General features: G+C 31.2%; 2 protein-coding genes and 1 non-coding gene across 7 annotated transcripts; 2 read left to right on the forward strand and 1 right to left on the reverse strand.

The window, feature by feature from the left end:
* Positions 353 to 8055, reverse strand: LOC109345837 (kinesin-like protein KIN-14I). Of its 2 annotated transcripts, none has more exons than XM_019585064.1 (19): positions 7718 to 8055; positions 6731 to 6897; positions 6368 to 6511; positions 5936 to 6193; positions 5769 to 5840; positions 5487 to 5554; positions 5240 to 5333; positions 4975 to 5121; positions 4808 to 4889; positions 4626 to 4721; positions 4354 to 4530; positions 4045 to 4151; positions 3775 to 3953; positions 3499 to 3660; positions 2842 to 3274; positions 2301 to 2453; positions 1164 to 1651; positions 555 to 679; positions 353 to 472 (listed from the first exon to the last, which is right to left on the reverse strand). In XM_019585064.1, exons 1-18 carry the CDS (start codon positions 7833 to 7835, stop codon positions 562 to 564), a joined length of 3063 nt encoding a protein of 1020 aa, XP_019440609.1. In that variant the 5' UTR covers positions 7836 to 8055; the 3' UTR covers positions 353 to 472; positions 555 to 561. The 2 variants fall into 2 exon arrangements, with proteins under 2 accessions (XP_019440609.1, XP_019440610.1); XM_019585065.1 differs by having other exon boundaries at positions 5240 to 5317; positions 5486 to 5554.
* On the forward strand, positions 15275 to 19324 carry LOC109345838. Of its 4 annotated transcripts, XM_019585069.1 has the most exons (5): positions 15276 to 15430; positions 15916 to 17345; positions 17450 to 18410; positions 18942 to 19024; positions 19134 to 19324. In XM_019585069.1, the coding sequence occupies exons 2-5, from the start codon at positions 15921 to 15923 to the stop codon at positions 19143 to 19145; spliced, it is 2481 nt and encodes an 826-aa protein (XP_019440614.1). In that variant the 5' UTR covers positions 15276 to 15430; positions 15916 to 15920; the 3' UTR covers positions 19146 to 19324. The 4 variants fall into 4 exon arrangements, with proteins under 4 accessions (XP_019440612.1, XP_019440614.1, XP_019440613.1 ...); XM_019585067.1 differs by having other exon boundaries at positions 15275 to 15430; positions 18942 to 19200; XM_019585068.1 differs by having other exon boundaries at positions 15921 to 17345; positions 18942 to 19200.
* Positions 19971 to 20044, forward strand: TRNAT-AGU. The gene has a single exon. It is a non-coding gene; the product is annotated as a tRNA-Thr (tRNA).

The raw sequence follows: 23212 nt of genomic DNA on the forward strand, positions 1-23212 counted from the left end.
ATACATATACATATACATATACATATACATATACATATACATATACATATACATATACATATACATATACATATACATATACATATACATATACATATACATATACATATACATATACATATACATATACATATACATATACATATACATATACATATACATATACATATACATATACATATACACATACATATACATATACATATATATATATATTACATGGCAATTTATATTTTGTTTTAAATTCATCCCCCGCTTTCACACTATTTTTAGAATATACTTCTGTGTATAAACTTACATAATGTAATGCTACATAGAGTATCACATTAAATACATGAATCGAGCAAATATTTTATTACCCAACTTCAAAATTAAAAAAATATTAATAGAAGAAAGACTCTATCTCCCAGCCCACAACATTATCAATATGATAAAATGTTAAGGGCTATGTAGCAAAACAAAGAAAGAGAATGACATGATGGATTTATGGAATCTATACTTATCGTAAGATATCATTAGTAGTACAAAAAACATCGTGTTTTAAAGCTTACAACAACTTTCTCACTTGGCATTTCCACTTTTTCTCTTTACATCAATAGGCCCTGGCAACTTTCTGGGTTGACTAACTACTGTTGAATATTTCCTTGCTGGTGTAGGAATTAATGATGGGATCATAGTCCTATTTACAAAATTAGAAAAATAAGAAAATGTTAATATATTCAGAAGAGCACAAGCAACATTAATTTTTGGTAAGACACTCAAATTAATATTAAACAAAATAAAAACAAACATGGAAAAAAATTAGACCTATTAATAAAATTTATTTCACATAAGTAATCCTATTGTTAATATATCAAATATTAAAAATATTTTCATATATATCAAATATTCAATTAATAAAAGAAGTATGCATATATCCATATAACCATGATTAAACAATATAGCCGTAGAGTCGAGTACTGGAATATTTGCTCGAGGCATTTTCTCTACTCCTTCTTAAGATAATAATGAACTTTAAACTAAAATCATTAATAACATTCTTACTAATTCACATCACAAACAAGTTAACATTATAGAAAATCCAATTTTCCAAGTATAGCACACACACTATTATAGAAATAATATGAACAAATTAAACTACTTAGGAGGGTTAATATAATTACCTTGGTTCTGGTATTCTTAATACTTTGGGTTGAGTTGTTGATTTCTTTGATTTAGAGGGTAATCCATTTGAAATAGTAGTTGGTTTAGGTATATGTGGTGATAACCAATTCAATTCAGATTCTGAAGATTCACTAGTTGCAATCTCAAGTTCATCACATTCATCACTAATATTCATATCAGAACCATGCAATGAAGAAGTTTCAATGCACATTTTTGAAGTCTCTGAAAGTGAACTAGGACTTAATAATGGAGAATATTGTTTAGTTTCTGATTCCCATTGTCCAACTAAGCTATCATCACTTGTTAAACTATCATTTCTTTTCATCATAATCTTATCATTCCAATCACTAGAAGTTGATGATTCTTTATCATCATCTTTTGTATTTGTTCCATAATTTGCACCATGTGGCCATTGAGGTGAGTTTCTATACATGTCATGGATGTCTAAGCTTCTTCTTTTCAGCTTTGATGCTGCCTTTTTCTGACCCTACAAATCATTGTTGAATTCAATGTTAAACAAACATGCCAACATCATTTTTAAGGAAAAATAAATAAGGATCACATGTGACGAATCGTCTTCAGAGAATAACTAGCAGGATACTCGTGCATTCGTACGGGTGGTAATGTCTTTTGCATGTAGGTATTTAAACGATCAAAGTATAAAGACTTAATGTAAATGTTATTGAGGCTAACTTCATCAAAGATTATAATCGTTCATCCAAAAATGAATGACGGAATTTAACAACTCAATGATTTATAATTCATAGGCATGTATCTTATCATAATTCGATGGTTAAGAGGTTGATGCAGCAAAAAAGATCGTTGTGCAACATTAGACATAAACAATCAAATAAAGAGCAAGAGATAAAGTGTTTCTAATTAGTGCAAATTATAAGAAAGAAATTAAGCCTAATGTATAGTCTCGGCGTTTTCTTTCATTCTAATACTAAACAATGTCGCAATTTAATATATTTCAACAATCTCAACAATAAGTGACTAAAAAAATGAAAAGATATAATTTCTGTTAAATTTAGCAACAAAAGTATGCAAGTGTTTGAGGGGTTTGAATATAAATGATGTGTTCTTGCATGCTTCAAATGACTAAGTTAATTTCTTTAAGTTTAATAACAAGTTACCTCTAAGCTACTTGAATCATCTCTTGGCTTTTGGATTCCAAATCTTATAGGAGAAGAACCACAAGATTTCAACTTTGGTGCTTCATGGTTGTTACTATTTGCACGTACTTGTTCTCCTTCCTTCCTAGCCAATGCTCCCTTTAGACTTGCAATCTAGCAAATAAGATCATACAAAAAAACACTCAAAATTCTCTATTTTGAAGATACAACATACAATAATGTCGTCGACAGTGTTAAATTGCAGTTGTGGTTACTGCGGCAGTTGCGATGCGGATTGTGGCTGTTGCAGTGTGAATTATTTTGTGAGTAAAAAAATATTTTTGATATCGATGTGGTATGATGCGGCCCGATGCGGTTGCGTTGTGACCTGATGTGGCCCAAATGCGGTCGCATTATTGTGATTCGTGTCACATGGTAATTGCAGTGTGATGCGGTTACAACAGTCACCGCAACCGCAGTATTGTGGCTGCATCACATGATGTTGTCCGCAATTTGAAACACGGGATGTGTGTATCTCTCAGAAGAAAGAAAAAGTAAGAACCTGTTCTTTAAGCTCTTTCACATCTGAATTACTAGTACTACTAGCATCTTTGTTAACTCTAGCAGCACCAAGTTCGATAGTCGAAACTCGTTCTGCGAACTTCAATGTACTAAGTGTTTCTCCAAGAGCTTCAGGCTCAGGACTAATATGAACAAACATGAGTGTCTTAGCTTGCCCTCCAAGAGAATCCTGAAGCAGCTGAGTAAGTTTACTGTTTCTGTATGGAACATGTGCATTCTTTGAGGCAAGGGAAGCAATTACATCTCCTAAGGCAGAAAGTGACTTGTTTATATGTTGAGCTTCCTTAAGTCTATCCCCTGTGGCCTCGGATTTATCAGCCCTCTCACTTCCGGCCAGGTCCACGAGATGCATACTACCGCGAATTGTACTTCCCGATGTCAGGTATCTTCCTTGAACATGAACTGTTAGGCAGCTGCAATTATATATATGCCATTACAAGTTAGCAGCAAGTTAAGATTGTGATCAGAAACGTACATGATTGCGAAAGAGACTATTGTTTGTACAACAAATCTGCGCAACTTTTTAGACAACTTTGATTTTTGTAATGCATACTACAAGTACTAGGAGTACGAAAGTTGGCTGAATTTGTTATTCATAAACATATTCGATCGCAATGGGTCGAGATCTTCTAATTACCTGTGAGAACGACTACTGCGATCATTCATGGCAGTAGAACCAACGGCCCGATTCTTATGTCCCAAGTTCATCAAATTTATGACATCTGAAGTTGATGAAACAGGAACAAGGTTTGCGTCCGGCACGTTAATGCCATTATGGGAACTGTTGCGAATTTCTAATGTATGCAGGCATTAAGGATAACATAGAGGAACAAGAGAATAACTAATTGAAAATGACATACACTGATTCAGCACATTAGAAAAATTATTAGCAAGTTAGTATAGAGAAGGATATCTTTTGATGGCACCATCTGTAGTTAATAAGTCTCGGACTTGCTCATTGTAAATCTCGAGCATCTGGACATTGATATCGTAGCAAATGGTGTCTTTCCTTTGTTCCGAGAGAAGGAAAAGATCTCCCAACGCACGGTAGTTGACACCTATTGTTTCATCAGTAAGTTCGTCCGGTCCAGACTGCACCAACACAACGATACATTTATTACAATTCACACAAGTCATTGGGCGGAAACATAGTGAAGCCAACAATGTTGTCCAAATGTCTTACCATAGTGTGTGTTTTTCCGGATCCTGTTTGACCATAGGCAAATATACAAACATTGTACCCGTCTAGAACAGAACGAATCAGAGGCTGCATATCGGAGAAAACTTCCGCTGCAAGCAACCATAAAGATCATTAACAATGAAAACATAATGAGTGACAATAAATGCATACTCCAATAAGGATATTCACCATTGATTTTAAGTTAGTGACTTAAAACTTACATAACTTTGTATAAAAACAATTGATAGATATTTCTTAGAACATGCATTCATTATATTTCAATACCATATAATATTTTCTCCTAAGACCAACCTTGGGTTGCAGAAGGACCGAATGCTCTATTGAAATTAAATATCTTCTTCCCTTCTTTGCCATATTTGGAAGGTGTTAAGATTGAGATATTTCCCTCCTCCACATTACTGACAGAGCTATAATGGCTTGGTTGGCCACCTAAGAAGGGCCGAACTCGACAGTACACCCGAATATTTCCTATAAACATGAAAAAAATAGGCCATTCATTCTCACTTAGAACATGAAAATCCAAAGAGTAAAATTATAGACAGAATCTCGATCACTTCAATTACCTTTCAGGTCCTGCACTTGATTGTATAACTTGCGGTTTTCTTCGAGAACTTTATGATATCCGGATGCAGCCGAAGCTAGGCTATGCAAGTGCTTACCTGAAAAAGGTTAACTAGCTAGTAATTAGATATATAATTGATATTCCTATAAAAAATTGAGGGATTTGATTTTTGAGTCTACATACTTAGATAGATGATCTCCTCCTGGTATTTCTTTTGCAGAAATTCCATTCCGGATTTTGTTTCATAGACTATAGTTTTCAATTCCTAAAAGATACCAATATTAAATTTGTTACTTAATCAGTTTATGAACAATGTCAACATCAAATTACATTATGTATTACCAAGTTACCTGAATGCTTCTATTTTGTTGTTGGACTAATTCTTGCTTCTTCAAATTCTGGCTACTCGATTCGTCGTGGTCATTCTTCGTATCATAAGATTCCTCTTCTAACTCCTCTTTAACCTGTAGGTCCTGTGCATCTTCCTTTTCTTCCATCTTAATATAATTTACAGACAAAAAAGTTAATCACAGGAAGTTGAGATCATAATAATAGCCACTCTTTGCATATTCGGTTGCACTCGATAGATATGTATATGTGGAATCTGAGTTTTACCTCTTCATCAACAGAAGTAGCTTTTGAGATCGAACATTCTAGTTCCGAAGGTGGCTTTTCATCTTGAGTTATTTTAAGCTGCAAGTATGAAAATTTTAACAATAAGTTCAGTAAGATTCATGCGCCGGGTCAAGTGTGTTAGTTTGTGTGTGCGAGTGAAACTTCCGATAAGAAATATGAAGTTTCCTTTCAGAACTGTGTCACCAGGTATGAAATTGAACATGAATAAAAGAGAAAGATGCATACAGTTTCGTGTTGGATTTGCATACGACGCTCAAACTCCTCCATTACTTTGCCTAGCAGGGACTCCACAACCTGTCATGGCAAAAGAGGTTATATCTATAAGGAGAACTGCGGAGGTATAAAACCAAAGAAAAAGGAACTACCCCGAATTTTCGATAACTTCGATTCTTGTAACACATAGTACTTTTACTTTGCTTTATAAAATGTAAAGTTGTTGGGGAAATTGTCCGAATTTATTGTATTACATACAACTGCGTTTATCTAGTAAAGAAGCAATAACCCTTACAGTGGGAATTTCTTCTGGCCTCTTGTCGCACAAATATTCGCGAACTAATGAATGTAAGAAAGGAAAGGAACCCTGCAGATAAAAACCAATAAGCTTAGGCTGATGAGAAGAAGATTCTCACGATCTAGATAAAAAGTCGAAAACAAACTATAAAGCTCTATCCGAACCCCTTCATTGTGCTCAAGCCCGGAATCGCTGTATGAAGAGTGATCACTCATAGCATCTCTGTCTACCGATGGTGTAGGAGTCCATAAAGACTTCATGAATGGTTCTGAGTTTTTCCTCATAAGTTGTTTCCCAGAGGTAGGTGGTTTTGAACTCCCAATGCCACCATATTTCCATGTTCCGAGTTTTCCGCCTTGCTTCCATTCAGCATAGGACTTAAGTGCTAGAACACAATTCACTACCCTTGAAGATTTTCCTCCCTGTAAATACATCATGTAAAAAAATGCTTGCAAAATATCAGTTACAAGTCACAGCAAATGTAAATAGATGTGTTTCTATAGCATAATTTTATGTGATTATAATAGCATTGGTTTCAATCCAACAACTCTATCAAAGTATTAAACATAAAGATTCCGAATTTGATTAATTAGTACCTGTTCCAAATCAGAAGCTTCAAAGGTTGGAAGCCCTACTTCCTCCAAAGCTACAAGAAAGTTTCGTACATTTTCGAAGTATTGATATGCAGACAATGCTGCTCCATCAGGAATAAGAACAGAATCATTCGGAGCTTCAACTACCTAACAACATCGGCGCAACAATTGTCACATAAGAGTAATGATTAACAAGACAAATTGAAGAGTGCTCATGGAGCAACAATTAATTCTCGAGCACACGGATTGAAATTTCGCGAGGATGCTAGAAATTTCGTTGGAGCATGTTAGAATTTCTGAAGGGGAAACATACATAATGCTAAAAAAAGCATAGCAGTAGGGGTAGGCTTCATTAAAGGAACATACCTTGGACACTGCCCCTGGTTGAACTTTATTAAGAACATTGCAGAGGATAATCCCGCTGCGCAATCCGAGCCGGAAATCTTCTTCGGAAGGTTCTGCAGGCAAGTCTTTCCCTCCAACAACTCCAACTGTCTTTCTCAGCCAACCAGCTGCTTCATACCTTCTCAAGGCTGCAATATCAGACAATTACAATCTCTGTTATTATTCTACCTTGGAACTTTGATATTGGTTCATTCATGCAGTCACAACCGAAATATCATTAAGTACATCATTTATCACATTTGTACCATAATATTACAAAGACTTCTAATGATACATTCTGTATTCCATACACATTATGGTTATTGATTGAATAATAATTTGACCAATCATAAAACACTTTTATCTATACAACAAATTCTGACAACTTTCTTAACAATTACTTAATTTTATAACATAATGTAAAAATGTCTTGTTATAGAGTTGTCTAAATTTATTTTTCATAAAACATTTACATGCTCATGAAACAAAACAAAAAAAAAACACAACTTTAAACAAAACCAATGTCATTTAATTGGTTGAAACTTGAAACAACATTCTTGGCCAGCAAAAGAAAACAAAACAGCATTTGCTATGCATTACAAAATTTCTAACACATTAATTGATTTCATAATAATATTTTGAGAGTAAAAATAAAAAGTCAAATGATGCATTCAGTGTTTTAAATTGCGGATCACATTACATGATGCGGCTGCAATATTGCGATTGCGGTGACGGCCACAACACATTATGATACCGAATCACAGTGATGCGATCGCAATAGGTCACAACGCAACCGCATCGATGTCAAAAATATGTTTTTACTCACAAAATAATTCACATAGTAACAGCCACAACTCGCATCACAACGATCGCAATCGCATTAACCGCGATCCGCATTTTAAAACACTAACTCCATTAAAAAAGGATGGAAAACAAAACATGGAGATAATAAAGGAAATAGATATATACAAGTTTCTTCAGCTTTTCTTGAAGCCAAATTAACATCACTCAATCTTCGACCATGATTTTGAAGAACATCTTCAACCACAGATATAACAGAGAATGGCAAAACTTGCTCTGTTGCCATAACCTTAAGAACACAAACCAAAACAAAAAAATATCCAAAAAACTTGGAGACCCAGAATTGTATTCAAATTCTAACCAAAACAAAAAAAGCTTAAGAAAAAAAAAATGAATATGAATTTATATAGACACTGTGATTCTGGAAAAAGCTTCTTGAAGATGAAGCTACAGAATCACAGAGACAATAACAAAGGTTGTTTTTTTTTTCCTTCTTCTTATGTTAGTCTTTCTCTTTCTTCTCAAGTTTCATATATATATATATAGGTATTGACGTAGAAAAGCTAACACCGAACCTGGTTCCGACCCTCTCGCTATGTCACTTAATGGTTTGAATTTAATGGGTCATTATTTAAAGCATAATAGTAAATTTATATACTTTATTCTCTTTCTCAAACTTTATGGGAAATTATAATTATCGTAATGATTTTACCTTTAAATTTTTTTGGTTTAATTAAGTTTTTTTGGTGAATGGAAATATAAGAGATTTTATGATTATTTAATGTAATATTTTTTTAGTATGTGTTCTTCATGTAAATTTAAGATTATTATATCCATTGATTCATTCATCTTAAATAGTCAAATTGATGAAGAGCCACATCAACATTGTTACGTGGCGGTAAACCTTGTTAATTTTATTTTGGTTCTACAAATTGTATTATTTTACTTTATGGTCAATGAACTAATCATTTTTTGAATATGTGACTGCACCTTTTAGTAAGTATCACTTTTAGGAATTGTTATATTGACTTTTGATCATTCTAAAAATTTAATAGGACCTTATACTACTAGGTCAATATCTTAATAGTTAAATCATGGTAATTAATTAATAGTTAAATCATGTTAATTAATGATAACACATGTCATACATGTAGAAATGTTTTCTTATATAAATAGTTAAATACATCTTAATAAGAGACAAGTTAAAAAAATTAAGAAGAAAAATAAATACATCGTTAAAAAATACAGAACTTATTTTCGATACCTTTTATTTAATTAAAACAATTGTCTATAAACAATAATCTAAGAATTTTAGTGGTTTAATTTCCACTAACAAAAGGGTACCAAATATTGTTCTTCTACTCTATTTTTTGTATAACCTTTGATATTTTTTGATGATATGTGATTGTCCATCTTAATAAATATTGTTCCCAGTAATTGAATTTGTGACATTTTGACCAATCTAAAAAGAGTTTAAAATCTATATACTTACGGCATAAAGTTTTTTACACTGTCAGTATATCATCCACCATTGATTTGTAATACTTTTATTTGAAAGTTAATAGTAACTAATATATGAATGGTGGAGATTTGCTGACAGTGTAAAAAACACTTACACTATCCGTGTATACATATTAAATCCATTTAAAAATTTGATTGAGTCTTATATCACTATATCAATGTCTTGTTGATTTTCCTATATTTTGTTAAAATAATATTAGTATTTTTTAAAATTATTTTTGGGTATTTAATGTATTTATTAAGTATTCATATAATTAAAAATCCATGTGAATGTCTCGTGTCATTGGTTAAGATGTGGTCCACTCTTTGACGTACATAAAATAGCCTTAAACTTGAGAAGATTATATAGTCTAAAATATTTGTCAGAATTATTACAAAATCAACCATGTTTACGGGGCCAAAAATATATTTATCGAAAAGATTGTAAATTCTAATATACAATTAAACATGAGATAGACATTTTTAACCCAATAATTTTTTTATATAACCAAATACATTTTGATTTAGTTTTAGTGTTGGTTATCTAATTCTATGATTTAGTTAATAGATTATTCAAATTTATTCATTATGTTGACATGATTCCATTTAAAATTTTGTCAGGTTAATATTGAGTCGGATTAGGATAGAAGCAAATGATGTTTTATTATGTCCTAAATCAATTGAAAATTGCCACATATTTAAAAAGAAAAATTATAAAAGTAAAAAACAACTTTTTTATATTATTTGATGAGATTTGATTAGTTTGGGACATTGAGACAAAAATATTTGAAGAGAGAGGATCTTTTTTCTTGGTTTAACTAAACTAGATCCAACATAAACATTGTACAATTTGATATTATCTGAAAAGACTAAATAATTTTGTAAACCAATAGTTTTTTACACAAATAATTAATAAATTATTTTTATGTATAAATAAAGATAATGGATAAAAATAAGAAACTTAAACCTCTTTATAGAAGTATCTATCTTCAAGTTTTGTTTTAATTATGGTATTTTGCCTTCCCATCTAAAAAAGTTAAAATTGGACGAGAAATGTTTTTTTGTAATTAGAATTTAGAGTATATTGACATATATTTTGAAGATTAAAGATTAAATTGCATATTATGTAGAGTTTTAAGTAATATATTTTTAACGTTTAATTACTGCTCCACCAAAGAAACACTCTTATATGTAAAGCCTGAACATGTTATCATCATTAGACTTTAAAGAACTTGGACATAATAAACAAAATCTAACATAAAATAATTATTCTTCATGCATGATTAGCATCATTACACAAATTAAATGAACCTAACATAGTTTAAAATTAATGTTTTTGTGGATTATTTATGGTCCACCGAAACTTAATTTTCCTTAACAAAGTGTAAATTGTTATAATAACATCTGTACATACATTAAAGTTGTTTTCCTAGCATAATCTAAATGTATGGATTGTTTACATGAATCCTTATCAAATTGACATTCAAAGTTAATGATCTAAAACTAAAATATTATAATGTATATCAACAATGCGTTGATATAGTGATATAAGACTCTGCTAGATCTTCAGAAAGACCAAAAGGTCAAGAATTCGATTCATGAGAGTGATATTTGTTAGAAGAGGCAATTACGTATCTTGAAAGTGATTAGTTCATTATTCAAAAGATGAGGGAATATACTTGACAGTACGAAAAATATATATTATAATTAATGCATGGAAGCCCTTGTAGGTGGGTTCTTTATGCACTCTCCCTTTTGTAGGATTGATATTATTATTCTTTTAAATTTTGGAAGTGATGTGATTCAACGTATATAGTATAGTCATAGCTTTTGTGTCATGAATAATTTGATTCAACGTATATGATTGTGGTCACAATGGGTCTTAATTTGTAATTATTTCTAATCCAACTTTAGAAGAATTAATGTCAAAGCATTACTAACCTCTAATTAATGCCCAATAGGGCCATGCTAACTAAAAAAGAGAAAACATGGCATATGTTGTAAGATAACTATATTGATGTCTAGTGAATAAGAATTTGGTAGTTTTGTTTATCTTCCTAAATCTAGTTTTGTTAAATATACTATAAACAGAAAGAAAAAACACAATCTTTGTTGCTTAATGCATTTACAATTCAGATTGTTGTTCCCTTAGCCTAAACTCTAGGTATCCATATAGTTAATATTTTTGGACCTTAGTTATTCAGATTGTCCATAATTTCTATTACTTTTATTTAAAAGTTGATGATTATTAAAAATAAATGATAAATAATGTACTGAGAGTAAAAAAAATTTAACTATCAATGCATACATCTTTTTCTCATTTAAAATTATATCAATATCACTCATATGTTATATTCTGATATGTGAACAATTTAATCAGTATTATTAAATTCGAATAAGTGATAAATTGAATAGGTAATTGGGCCCATAATCGAATTAGTGGATCATTAGTTGGATCAGTTAAATCGATTATTTAGATAAAAAAAGTTCTAAATTTTTTTAATAACTTTATACTTCAAATTTTAAAAATAGTTTTACCACACAATTACCTAATTAAATAATCAATAGAGAAAATTTTACTAAAACTGTCATAAATAAATTGAAAATCATCAACTAATTTATATTAATTCTGATTCATGGCGGATCGAATGAGCCACTTAGACTGATTAGGTGTTCAATTCTAGGTAAGATGAGTCACTCCAAACAAAATTTAATAACATTATACTTAATACAACTTAAACCCATGACCCGTGTCCTAACTTTGTTCAATTAGAAGAAAAAAGGTTGTGTACACTACACGGCTACTGTGATCAAAACAATATACTAAAGGCATCGGAAAAAAATGTATGATAATATATATATATATATGTTTATGCCATGGTAGTCTATGATAAAATCCTTTGTGATTGAAGAGATTAAAAAATTTATAATGTAGTTAAATAAATTGCAAGGTAGGCTAGTAAATCATCCTGATCATGACCACACTGTAATCTTGGTTTGTTATAATCTGTAATTTTATAAATCTTGACTTAAGCTACTAATAAAATTGATCTCTCTTCTCACATAATTATATGAAAGAAAGAAAATAACGCCAGAGAATCATTTTTATGAGGTAATAGACGGCCTAAGTCAAAAGCCTAAGGCGTATATGTGCCTATGTTCCACTATTTTATACCTCTTCATGTGTCACGAGATAGATTGGCTAGAAAAATATTTAATAATTACAATTTTAACTTAAATCATATTTTTAACCAGTTAGAGTTGATGATACATAGATTGATACAAAAAGTTGGACAACAGATGTGCTTCCATGTGCATCATGTCTTCATAAAAAGAGAACCTTTGGTCGCTAAAAGGAATGTTGAGAGATCTTTATTCATGGGCTATAACATTCTTCCTTTTATGAATTAAGTGAAAGAAGCATATAAGTGAGTTTAATACTATATTTTGACCCAAAACCTTAAGGTAATAGATCTATGAGTCTATTAACTTGTAGCTCTTTAAATCATTCCCTTTTACATAATGTGAGACTGCTTCATTCATACTTGGAATATCCAACATTTCTCCCTCAAGTGTGAGTTACCCTTTGAGTGTCGGATACACTACAACTCAGCTCTCTATCTACTTGCACCACCATTGAATATCAGATACCTGAAGCTCAACTTTCTATCTACTTGCACTATTGTTGGCTTGTCTTTTTATCAACAAAATACGCCACATTGACCTCTCGTTAGGACGACTTTCGATACAAGGAACTCACATGCATCTATCGACCACTTATCACTTCAATATCGGTTGAGCCATCGAATCATCGGCTCTAATACCACTTGTTAGGAGATCTTCATCTAGGGGCTATAATATTCTTCTATAGACTAAGTGAAAGAATCATATAATTGAATTTTGACTCCACATCTTAACCCAAAACCTTAAGGTATTAGGCTTATGAGGCCATTAACTTATATGTTTTTTAACTTATCAACTTTATATTGTGAGATTTTTTCATTCGCACTTAGAATACCCAACAAAAAGAATATAAGTTCTTTACTTCATTGAAGTAACAATAAGTTTAAAGAGAAGAATAGGGCTATTGCATTAATATCCACTTGGTAAATTATGGACAACTTTGAACTTTATGTATGTTGTAACAATATGGGGCAGCTATTATTTAACCTAAAAAAGTGAAGAACTAACATGCTTGATGTCTTTAGTTAGATAGATTACCTAAACTAACTAATTGAAGGAATTGTCTAAAAGCTAAATGAATTTTGATGTCAAAGTGCGAATTCATGATCAATAACAAGAGGAATGGTGTATTAACACTGCCTTCATAAATTTTTTTATTAATAATTGATAACAAAATGTACATACTCAGAAATAATTCAGAAAAATAATTTTTTTTACCGTTGTCGTTGTATTATTTACCATTTAAATATAATCATTATTGATTTTTAATTATTTTATAAGTAGTAAAATGAAGAGAAAATATATATGCATTAGAATTTTTATACATTTTCATTATATCATTTATTATTAATGTTTAATTATCATTAACTCTTCTAAAAACTAATAAAAATGAATGATGAATGATTAGTAATTATATGCATAAATATTAAAATGAATGGATAAATCTTTAAATATTATTTATTATTAATATTTAATTATCATCAATTCTTCAAAAAAAATTAATACACATGAATGATGGATGATTAGTAAACGTATATGCATAAATATTAAAATGAATGGATAAATCTTTAGATATTATTTATCAATAATATTTAATTATCATCAATTCTTTAAAAAATTAATACACATGAATGATGGATGATTAGTGAACATATATACATAAATATTAAAATGAATGAATAGATATTCTCTTAATAATTCATATTACATTTTCAAGTTTTCTTTCGATGAAATCAAATAGTGTGCAACGTCAATTCAAGGCAAATTGGTTGGATGGGGATTTTAACGAATCAGATTGGGTCCCCCAGCACTTTAGTGTTTCTGTGCAAAGCGAAATCTTGAAAATCCATTATAGGAAAATAATTTGATTAATTTATTTTTAGTTAAATAAGATCGTAAATTAATTTATAGACCCAAAGATATTACCAAACAAAGGTTTATCGTCTAATAAAAGAGAATACGTACAAATCTCTATTCAAAATTCAGAGTACTTTTTCTATATTTACTACTTAAGGTGGCAACTTATGTTGCCATGTGAGACTAGGTGCATGCTCAATTTTTGTTAAAATAACTACAAACTTTTCTAAGAAAAATACATAATCTTCAGTCTTATCCAACAATTATGAGTCTTGATGGAAATTTATATCAGAAAAAATATATGTAATAATATACATTGTCATATATTATTAAACATTTATATTTAATTATTATTGACTATTAATAATAAATATGTTGTTGATGTTGATAACATCTTTGGTGATTCACATGTAGTTCATACTAAAATTATATATCTCCATATATAATCTGTTTTGCTATGTTATGTTTCTATAGCAATGAATGTGTAGCCTTTATTATCATGCTATGTTATGTGTAAGAATAAATATGAATCATGACAATGAGTATATGTAACTATGAATGTATATGCCCACTACTTTTACTTACACATTTTCATTACACATGACAATAAAACCTAATCTTGGAGTAGTTAAAGTTTTAGTTCCTACACGAATGTATTATTTTTCAGATGGAATCTTTAAACTAATTAACTCACTTATTAGTAGGACATCATATACAAGTGATATAAACCAATGTTAAGTACTATTAGGACGATTTGATTGCTAAATGTATTTGAAAACAATCAATTCACAGTCTTTACAGAATAATATATTATATCGATATGGATTAATTGAAAAATTTCTAATTCAACTATGTTAAATCTTGTCAAACTATAATAATTCAGGAGGCGAATCAGACAATTTCTTTAAAATTTAAAAATGAAACATTACTCTAATAATGTTGTTTTATTTCACTCTAAAAAGAAATGAAGAAATATTATTCTCATATAATTAAACATAATTATTAATTATTAATATTTATCTTTCTATTTTTGGTATAACTATAAGATATTCTTTAAGATGGTAAGTAATAAACTAATCACTTTTGGAATGATCTTTCTTTTTCAATTTAGTATCTAAGTATCATAACTTTAGACTCGGGATCACTTAGTTAACTAATGTGAACCAGTAGCAATTGTTTCAAATCCATTGTTTGTTGTATAGTGCCATAGAAAAAAGGAAAGAAGTATAGAAAATAAAAAGAAACAAAATCCGAAACCGCAGTTTCGGAACGAAACGTTTTCTTGGATTCAGAAACCAATTCATCCTTTGCTTTTTGCTTTGATTCCTCTTCCTCTCATAGGTATACCAAATCTCTCTCTTTTTCTCTTCACAAAATTCCCACTTTAATCTTCTGTTTCAATTCAATTATATGTATATAGTTTTGCCCCAATTGCTATGCTTTTGATTCATATGATGATTTTTGTTTTCTGAATTTTATGGAATATAACATCTAATTTTTTTTATTTTAATTGCTATGCTTTTGATTCATCTAATTTGGTGATTTATGAAGAAAAAAAAACTAATTATTGGATCTATGTACTTAATTTCTTTCTTATGGTTATGCTAATTGCTAAATCAGATCTTATTTATTAGGTATCAATTATTATAGTATCCTAATTGAGTTGAGCTTTAGAGGTAAATTTGAATGGAAAAATAATGCAATTTATAATGAAATTAATAAATTTGATTTATTTGTTGTTGTTTTTGAGAAGTTTTCATGGTTTAGAATTATACAGTTGAATGGGGTTTTGATGAATTGAAGTATTGGCCATATTTGTTTTTGAGAACAGATGGTAAGGGGAGGAAAGGTTAGTGGCAAAATCAATTACAGGAAAAGGGTTCGGTCAAAAAAAGGCAGTGGTTCCGATGATTCTGATGAGGACTATGTGGTTTCGGATGATGGTGAGGGTGTGTCTGATTGTCCAGAGGATTATGGTTTAGATGAATGTCAATCAGAGGAAAGTTTAGATAATTTTGTAGAAGAGGAGGAGGAAATTCAACGAGTTTGTAAATTTAATAGATCAAAGGCCAAAAACAGCATTTGTGATCCAATGGGAAATGGAAGCAAAACCTCACGAAAGAGAGGTAGGACTACACATGCAGAAACACTGGAACAAGCAGAAGAACAACAAGATGGAGATGATGAGGATGATGATGAAGATTTCAATTATGATGACGGTGATGAGGAATTTACACCAGAAGAAGAATATTGCTCAGATGTGGAAGGAGAAACAAGGGGGAGAAAGAAGAAAAATAATGATGTGACAATGAGCAGGAAGGTTTCGCAAAGAAAGGTTCCTGTGACTTCTACCAGAGTTCGAAACAAGGAGGATGAAGATGAGGATTTCAATTGTGATGACGAGGATTTCAATTATGATGATGATGATGGTGATGAGGAATTTACACTAGAGGAAGAATATTACTCAGACGTGGAAGAAGAAACAAGGGGGAAAAGGAAGAAAAATAATGGCGTGAAAATGGACAAGAAGGTTTTGCAAAGAAGGGTTTCTGCGTCTTCCACCAGAGGTCGAAAAAGGAGGAGATCTAGAGCTTCAAACCAACCCTCGAGAAAGAAAAGAAAGAATGGAGGGTTAAGGAGGAAAGTAAGAAGTAATGAGGTAGATGATTTTATAGATAATTGCCCAGCCATCAGGAGAAAGAGTAGAGAAATACCGAGCCGGGTTAGGAGAAGGATTCTTCTCGAAGGTTTCAATTCCGATTCAGATCACGTGTCTGTATCACATGATTATAATTTTACTGTCTCTGAAGAAGAGAGAGAACAAGTGAGAGAAGCCAAGGCATTGTGTAGAAATTTAAGAAGGAACTTGAGGAGTTCTTCCCTTCAAATGAAAAATGAAGAGGTTGGAGTGCATGAGGATCTACAACAGCAATGGAGTCCTCCAGGCCACAAGGGTAAGGAAAAGATAGAGGAACCTCAAGGAAGAAAGGGTAAGGAAAAGGTAGAGGATTTAAAAACCGAGGTGGGAAAGCAGGTGTGTGGAATTTGTCTTTCTGAGGAAAATAAAAGAAGACCAAGGGGAGTACTAGATTGTTGCAGTCACTATTTTTGCTTTGCTTGCATTATGGAGTGGGCAAAGGTGGAGTCTCGCTGCCCTATGTGTAAGCAGAGATTCACAACAATCAATAAGCCTGCACGATCATTGGCAGGGCTTGATTTAAAAGAATCTGTGATTCAGGTGCCGGAACGTGATCAGGTATTCGAATATTATTTATTGTTTTAGTTTTTAGCTTTTGCTTATGGTTTTTCACTTTATTCAATTTGTTGCTCCTGGTGAAAATATTTTGATTTCACATGCAGGTTTATCAGCCCTCTGAAGAAGAACTCATGAGCTATATTGATCCATATGACTCTGTTATTTGTTCAGAGTGCCATGAAGGTGGAGATGATGGTCTCATGTTACTCTGTGATATCTGTGATTCCCCTGCTCACACATATTGTGTTGGTCTGGGGCGGGAAGTACCCGAAGGTAATTGGTATTGTGATGGATGTAGACCAGTTACCTTGGGATCCTCGAGCACCCAAGATCAAGAACCTGTGCCTCCAACGGTGACAACCCAAAGCCCACTTGTTCGACCATCACACGTTCTTGTACCAGAAAGTATAGACCTTCACTTGATTTCTTCACCTTGTACATCGTTTAGTCAAGGATTTGGGCATCTTTCATCTTCTAGATTTTCTGGCAGAAATGTTGAAGGAGCTTCTCCTGTATCTGGAGGAGGGACTTTATCAGAGAGGCGCAGGATCCACCGTCAAATTCAGCAGCTACTTTCAGTAGATAGAATGACTTCTACAACTGGCAGAATTAATGGTATTTCCGCTACCACTTCAACGAGTAACTTGTTTAGCTCTCAAATTGATCAAAGTAGGGAAACAGCCATTCAATATAGACAGACACAGGATGTGGGAACATCATACCACACATTCTTTGAGGAGAGACTATGCCACAATGCCTCTCCATTAATGCAGAATGGTGATATCTTCTCCATTGGAATAAGCAATTCAAGAAGGCCGGTCCAGGACTCAACAACCTTGATTGACGACAGGCTCATGAATGGGGTGCTATGGCCTGCACATGTGGAGATACCCACCATATCCGATTATGGACCAGTCCATCAGTTCAGCAGCAGATCAAACATTGTCACTGACAGTAACTTGTCCTCTGCTATCAAAGGAGAGAGTAACTTCCCCCTTGTCAAAGAGCAGCTGCAGTCAATGGTTAAAAGCCACCTGAAGAGCTTTTCTCGAGATGTTGATTTAGGTAAGTGTAGTTTCTCTTCTATCAGCTACAAGTATTTATTTCTACTATATATCCTTCACTCGTATGTATATACATGGGAAGGAGTGTAGATGTGAAGGCTTGCCAACTTTAGAGCATGGTTCATTATCATGTTGGAAATTCAAGGGAGTGTTGGAAGCTTCCTGGCAAGAAAGAATGAGTTAAGTGAACAATAGTATATAAGTGAGAAGACCTATAGACTCATTGACATGGTGGTTGCTTGTGAGTTGGCAAAAGCTAACTCGAAAACAACCCGTTAAGATTTTGAGTAAAGATGTGGTGCACTGGTGTCAAGCTCATTTATGTAGTTCTTCACTTAGCCAATATGCAAATCTCCATGGCTTTTTGAGCTTATCCTGTGGTCCAACACCTTAGAGAATTAAAAAAACAAATTTTCGTCATGATTTCTTATAAAGGGGAAATTGGATGATTTCTTTGCATTTGTGGTTCTATTGATTTTCATTTTGTTCATCTTATTGAAATCTTAAAAATGCTTTTTATTTCTTGATTCAGGGTATAGTACTTTCAAGGACATTGCCAGAAGTTCTACACACACCATACTAGCAGCTTGTGGCCTAGAGCATAACAAGACTGAGGTTTGCACTGTGCCCCCACCATTCATTTGTCCCCACATTGAACTAATGGCTGATGGAGAAACTAGTCTAATTAAAGGTTGTTGCTTATCTTGCTTTGATTCTTTTGTAGGAGATGTGGTAAAAAGGATTTTGGACGCAAGAATGTCCTTACAATTAAGATTAGGTCTTTAGCATTAGTATTCTTAGAATGTGTCAAGAGGCATACCTTTTTGTTAGGAGTTAAGGCAAGAATATTTCATTTAATTTGTTTATACATATATTAATATAAAACATGTCTATATATGTGCGATTGTTGCTATACATAGTTTATCCTATGGCTGGATAAAAGGTAAAGGTTATCTTAGACAATCGTCAGTCAACATAAAACTTTGTCGGATATAATATGAAAACATATGTTAACATTGTTTCACTAACATCCATTTATATCTTCTTGAGCTCTTTCCTATATAATCATTCGTGTGAGATAAATCAAAATCCCATTATCATCAAATAGAAAGATTGGGCAAAATCATTTTATTATTTCTCCCAAATCATTTTATCCCATATTTTTATTACTTTTCCAAGATGGGTTCAAAATCAATTTTTTTTGGAATTCATCTTGTAACTTGAGAAATATGGAAGTCTTAAGTGTGAGGAACTTATAAGGCAAATGTTTGTAAGGAAGGCCTTTGGTAATAGGGGTACCTAAAAAGATAAATTAAGCACTCTTAGGCAACTACTGTAGGATAAGTTATTACTATAGCTTCTCATTTGGTTGAATGTGTTTCAGAGATACCTTTATTGTAACACGATTATGATCAAATTGGTAAAATCTTGGCACCAAATGTTAATTCTGGCTTTCACATTGTTTCTTCCATGCTTCCTTGTTAACACCAGTGAAATTTCTCTGAGCTACAAAATGGGTAAATAACGTTTTAGTTTTTATCGAATAAAAAATAGAGCAAATGCTTTCATAGCTCAGTTGGTTAGAGCACCCGTTTAGTAAGCGGGAGGTCTTGAGTTCAACTCTCAATGAAAGCATTATGTTCTTTTTCTTTTTTGAATAGTAATTTCTATTTTTTAATTAAACAACTAAATAGAAAATTTAACTTACTCTATGAGTAAGTTAAAAAAATCTAGTTTACATCCTAATTATTTATTCTAAGAAATCCTAATGATTGCAATTTATGAATATATCTGAATCATTAGATTTTTATAGAATGAATATATTTAAGATATGAATAAATGAATTCCTCATATCTATTTACTTTTTTCCATTACTTAATTATCTGTAGTTAAAATTTCTAGATATCTGCATGGACCTAACTAATTATACATCCATTTTTCCTCCAACGAACAATAGTCCTATACCCATATAACATGTTTTTTTTAATGTTTTGTAATAGTCAATAGTTGTTTTTGGAGGCTAGCTCTGTCCCAAATATTTTTGGTACACAACTTTTTTTCTGGGTACATGCTCTCTCCAAAATTGTTACCGTAAGTTTTGATATTCCCACTTATCAAATAAGAGTGTAATATATATATATATATATTTTTTTTTTTAATATAAAGATTTATATAGTCATTATATTATTTATTATTAATTATATTATTCTTTTTAAAAAAATCAATAATAATCAAATATAAATGATTAATAATACACAAATAATTTATAAAACTTTGACATTGACTGTTTAAAAAAAATTCTCATCAAATAATGCATGAAATGATAGTGCATTATATTGCAACATGTGAACCACGGTCCCATTAATACTTTATATTAGTGCAACTTGTAAACCATGGTCCCATTAGTACTTCATATTAAATTATTAGTGCAACTTGTGATTCACGTTCCCCATCACTCATCCTCTTACAACCAATTTCAATTCCATTATATTTAAAGAATATACACCTCGTGACAGTGATTAAACTTTTTTAATTAAAACAACCACACAATCATAGACTAACTTTTCATTTGAGGTATAAACTATAAAGAAAAAGATAATATAAGTCAGAATTTTACTATTCAAATTCCATAAATTAATTAAGATAATAAAGTATTTTTAATTAGCTTTTGAATATATATGAAATTAATAATAAAGAGATAACATTACTTATGGAATGATTTTCCACTTAAGGTAGAAAGAAAGAAACAAAACGGGATATGGTTGAAACATTAGACTATTTTGGATTAGACAATGCACTTTCTTCACCGACAATAAAACTGTATGCAATGATATTGAAAGTAATACATCATATATTTATCATTATCTTTCTTGTTAGTTCGGTAATTCTAAATTATCTATATATTTTATAATAGACCCATATTTTCTATCCTTTTGTCAGATAATTTTAAATTAAAGTAGTTGGTGCAATATATTATTAAAATAATCACTAGAAATTGATTTGATTAAATTTTAGGGATATTAATATAGTATTGTTATTGCCAAGTTGATACAAAGGAAAACACAATTTAGTATCATATACATACATGATGATAAATATGTAACATTTTATCTTCATGTAAATAATAGTTGGTTCAAAGAAAATCTATCATTTGACGGAACTAGTTTTAGGGTTTGATCATTACAGTGAGAGTATTACTTGTAAATTAATTTCCCTATTCAAACAATAGAAAATGATGTTGTGCTTGAAATCTTGTGATATGTCTATTATATGAACATGTTTTATTATATATATTATATGATTTATTTGTTTACATGTGAACATGTTATTAATTTTTGTTTTATAGATTCAATATCTTTGTTAGTGTTGTAAATATTTCTCGTCAAATTAATAGTACTTCAATGCTAAATGTGACAAAGTTTAAGGTCCGGAAGGAAATAATATAGATAATTCTCGGCTTATAGATTTAGATATGACATTTTGTATAGAGAAACTTATTTCTACTTAAGAAAACCTTGATAAGGTTAAAATTGATAAATGAGAAAGTTCTAACGCAATGTGTTTAAAGATCATGAAGTACTATATTGTATTATGGTTCTATTTATGAGATTCAAGGTTTAAGGAAGTTGCTTGAACAAATTGGATAATACTTTTCTATAAATGAAAACAGATAGAAGAGTAACATTTTCATGTCCATGAAGTGTAAAGGAAGGGAGATCAAAATATAATGGAGTATATTATGGACATGTCTAATATCGCGTCTAAACTCTAGTCACTCAAGTTAGAGCTTGTTAATTATATGCTTGTACACTTGGTTTTGATTTTGCTTGTGAGCTATAACACTCATAAGAACAAATTGTCCCTAAATGAGCTTATATTGCACTATGTACATGGGGAAGATAGACCGTAGAGAAGTAAGAATAAAAGTGCTCACTTGGCTACGATTTCTTACAATAAGAAAAAAAGAATAATATGAATGTTGTGAAAGACCTTCTCAGCAAAAGAAACTAAAGAGTGATGATGATTCATAATTTAATGTGGTACAAATCATAAGGTAAATAAGAATTCAGGCTCCTTATAACACAAACGTTTAGGTCATATATCTTTTCAAAAGGGTGTGATCCCAAATTATATATATTTTTCAAACAATAAGAAATATATTTTTTTATCATTATGTCTCTTTTACTTTAATTGTGGGAAAAATATATAGAATTAAATTCCACTTAGGGTTAGTTTGGGAGTTGGATTTTGGAGGGGAAAGAAGGAAAATGAAAGACTTGGGAGCCATGAAATACACTTATGAGATGACTCACAAGTATTCCCTTTCCTTTTATTCTCCTCTAAAATCCAACTCCCAAACTAACCCATAGTGGGTATATGAGGTTGGATCAAAATTAATTTTTCTTCTCTATACATTTTTAGTATTTTTGTGGACGAAATATCTAGATCACTAATATATTGAATTACTCTAGCTCATTTAGTCATTTGTGACTCAATTATGGAATTTTCTCTTTCTTATTTGCCCTTTGAACCTAGTATGTATGATCTTTCATCTTTTAGATGTATACCTACGATTTAACATGTATGTTAATGTCTATTCAAAAGATCTAAAAAGTCAAATTGAATCTAGATTAATTCAACATAACATTGGAAATTGACAAATGATTCCCTTCATATATAAACCATTACCCTCTGAAACATTATTACTCTATATTATTGAAACATGTGAACCCTTTCCTTCACTCATTCACATACAACCAATTTCAATTCCATTATATTAACAATGCTAGCTGGCATTCGCTA

This window comes from Lupinus angustifolius, chromosome LG04 (assembly GCF_001865875.1).
Source record: "Lupinus angustifolius cultivar Tanjil chromosome LG04, LupAngTanjil_v1.0, whole genome shotgun sequence".
Classification (NCBI taxonomy): domain Eukaryota; kingdom Viridiplantae; phylum Streptophyta; class Magnoliopsida; order Fabales; family Fabaceae; genus Lupinus; species Lupinus angustifolius.

Bases quoted from the DNA above. Each gene is read 5' to 3' on its own strand.
- LOC109345838 (XM_019585067.1), top strand. From the start codon at position 15,921: ATGGTAAGGGGAGGAAAGGTTAGTGGCAAAATCAATTACAGGAAAAGG. The intron at 17,346-17,449 runs GTATTCGAATAT...TTTCACATGCAG, and splicing joins AGGTGCCGGAACGTGATCAG to GTTTATCAGCCCTCTGAAGA. The intron at 18,411-18,941 runs GTAAGTGTAGTT...TTCTTGATTCAG, and splicing joins TTCTCGAGATGTTGATTTAG to GGTATAGTACTTTCAAGGAC.
- LOC109345837 (XM_019585064.1), bottom strand. From the start codon at position 7,835: ATGGCAACAGAGCAAGTTTTGCCATTCTCTGTTATATCTGTGGTTGAA. The intron at 5,334-5,486 runs TGTATGCATCTT...CTTATTGTTAAA, and splicing joins ATGCAAATCCAACACGAAAC to ATTTTCATACTTGCAGCTTA. The intron at 3,275-3,498 runs GTAATTAGAAGA...ATATAATTGCAG, and splicing joins CGCAGTAGTCGTTCTCACAG to CTGCCTAACAGTTCATGTTC.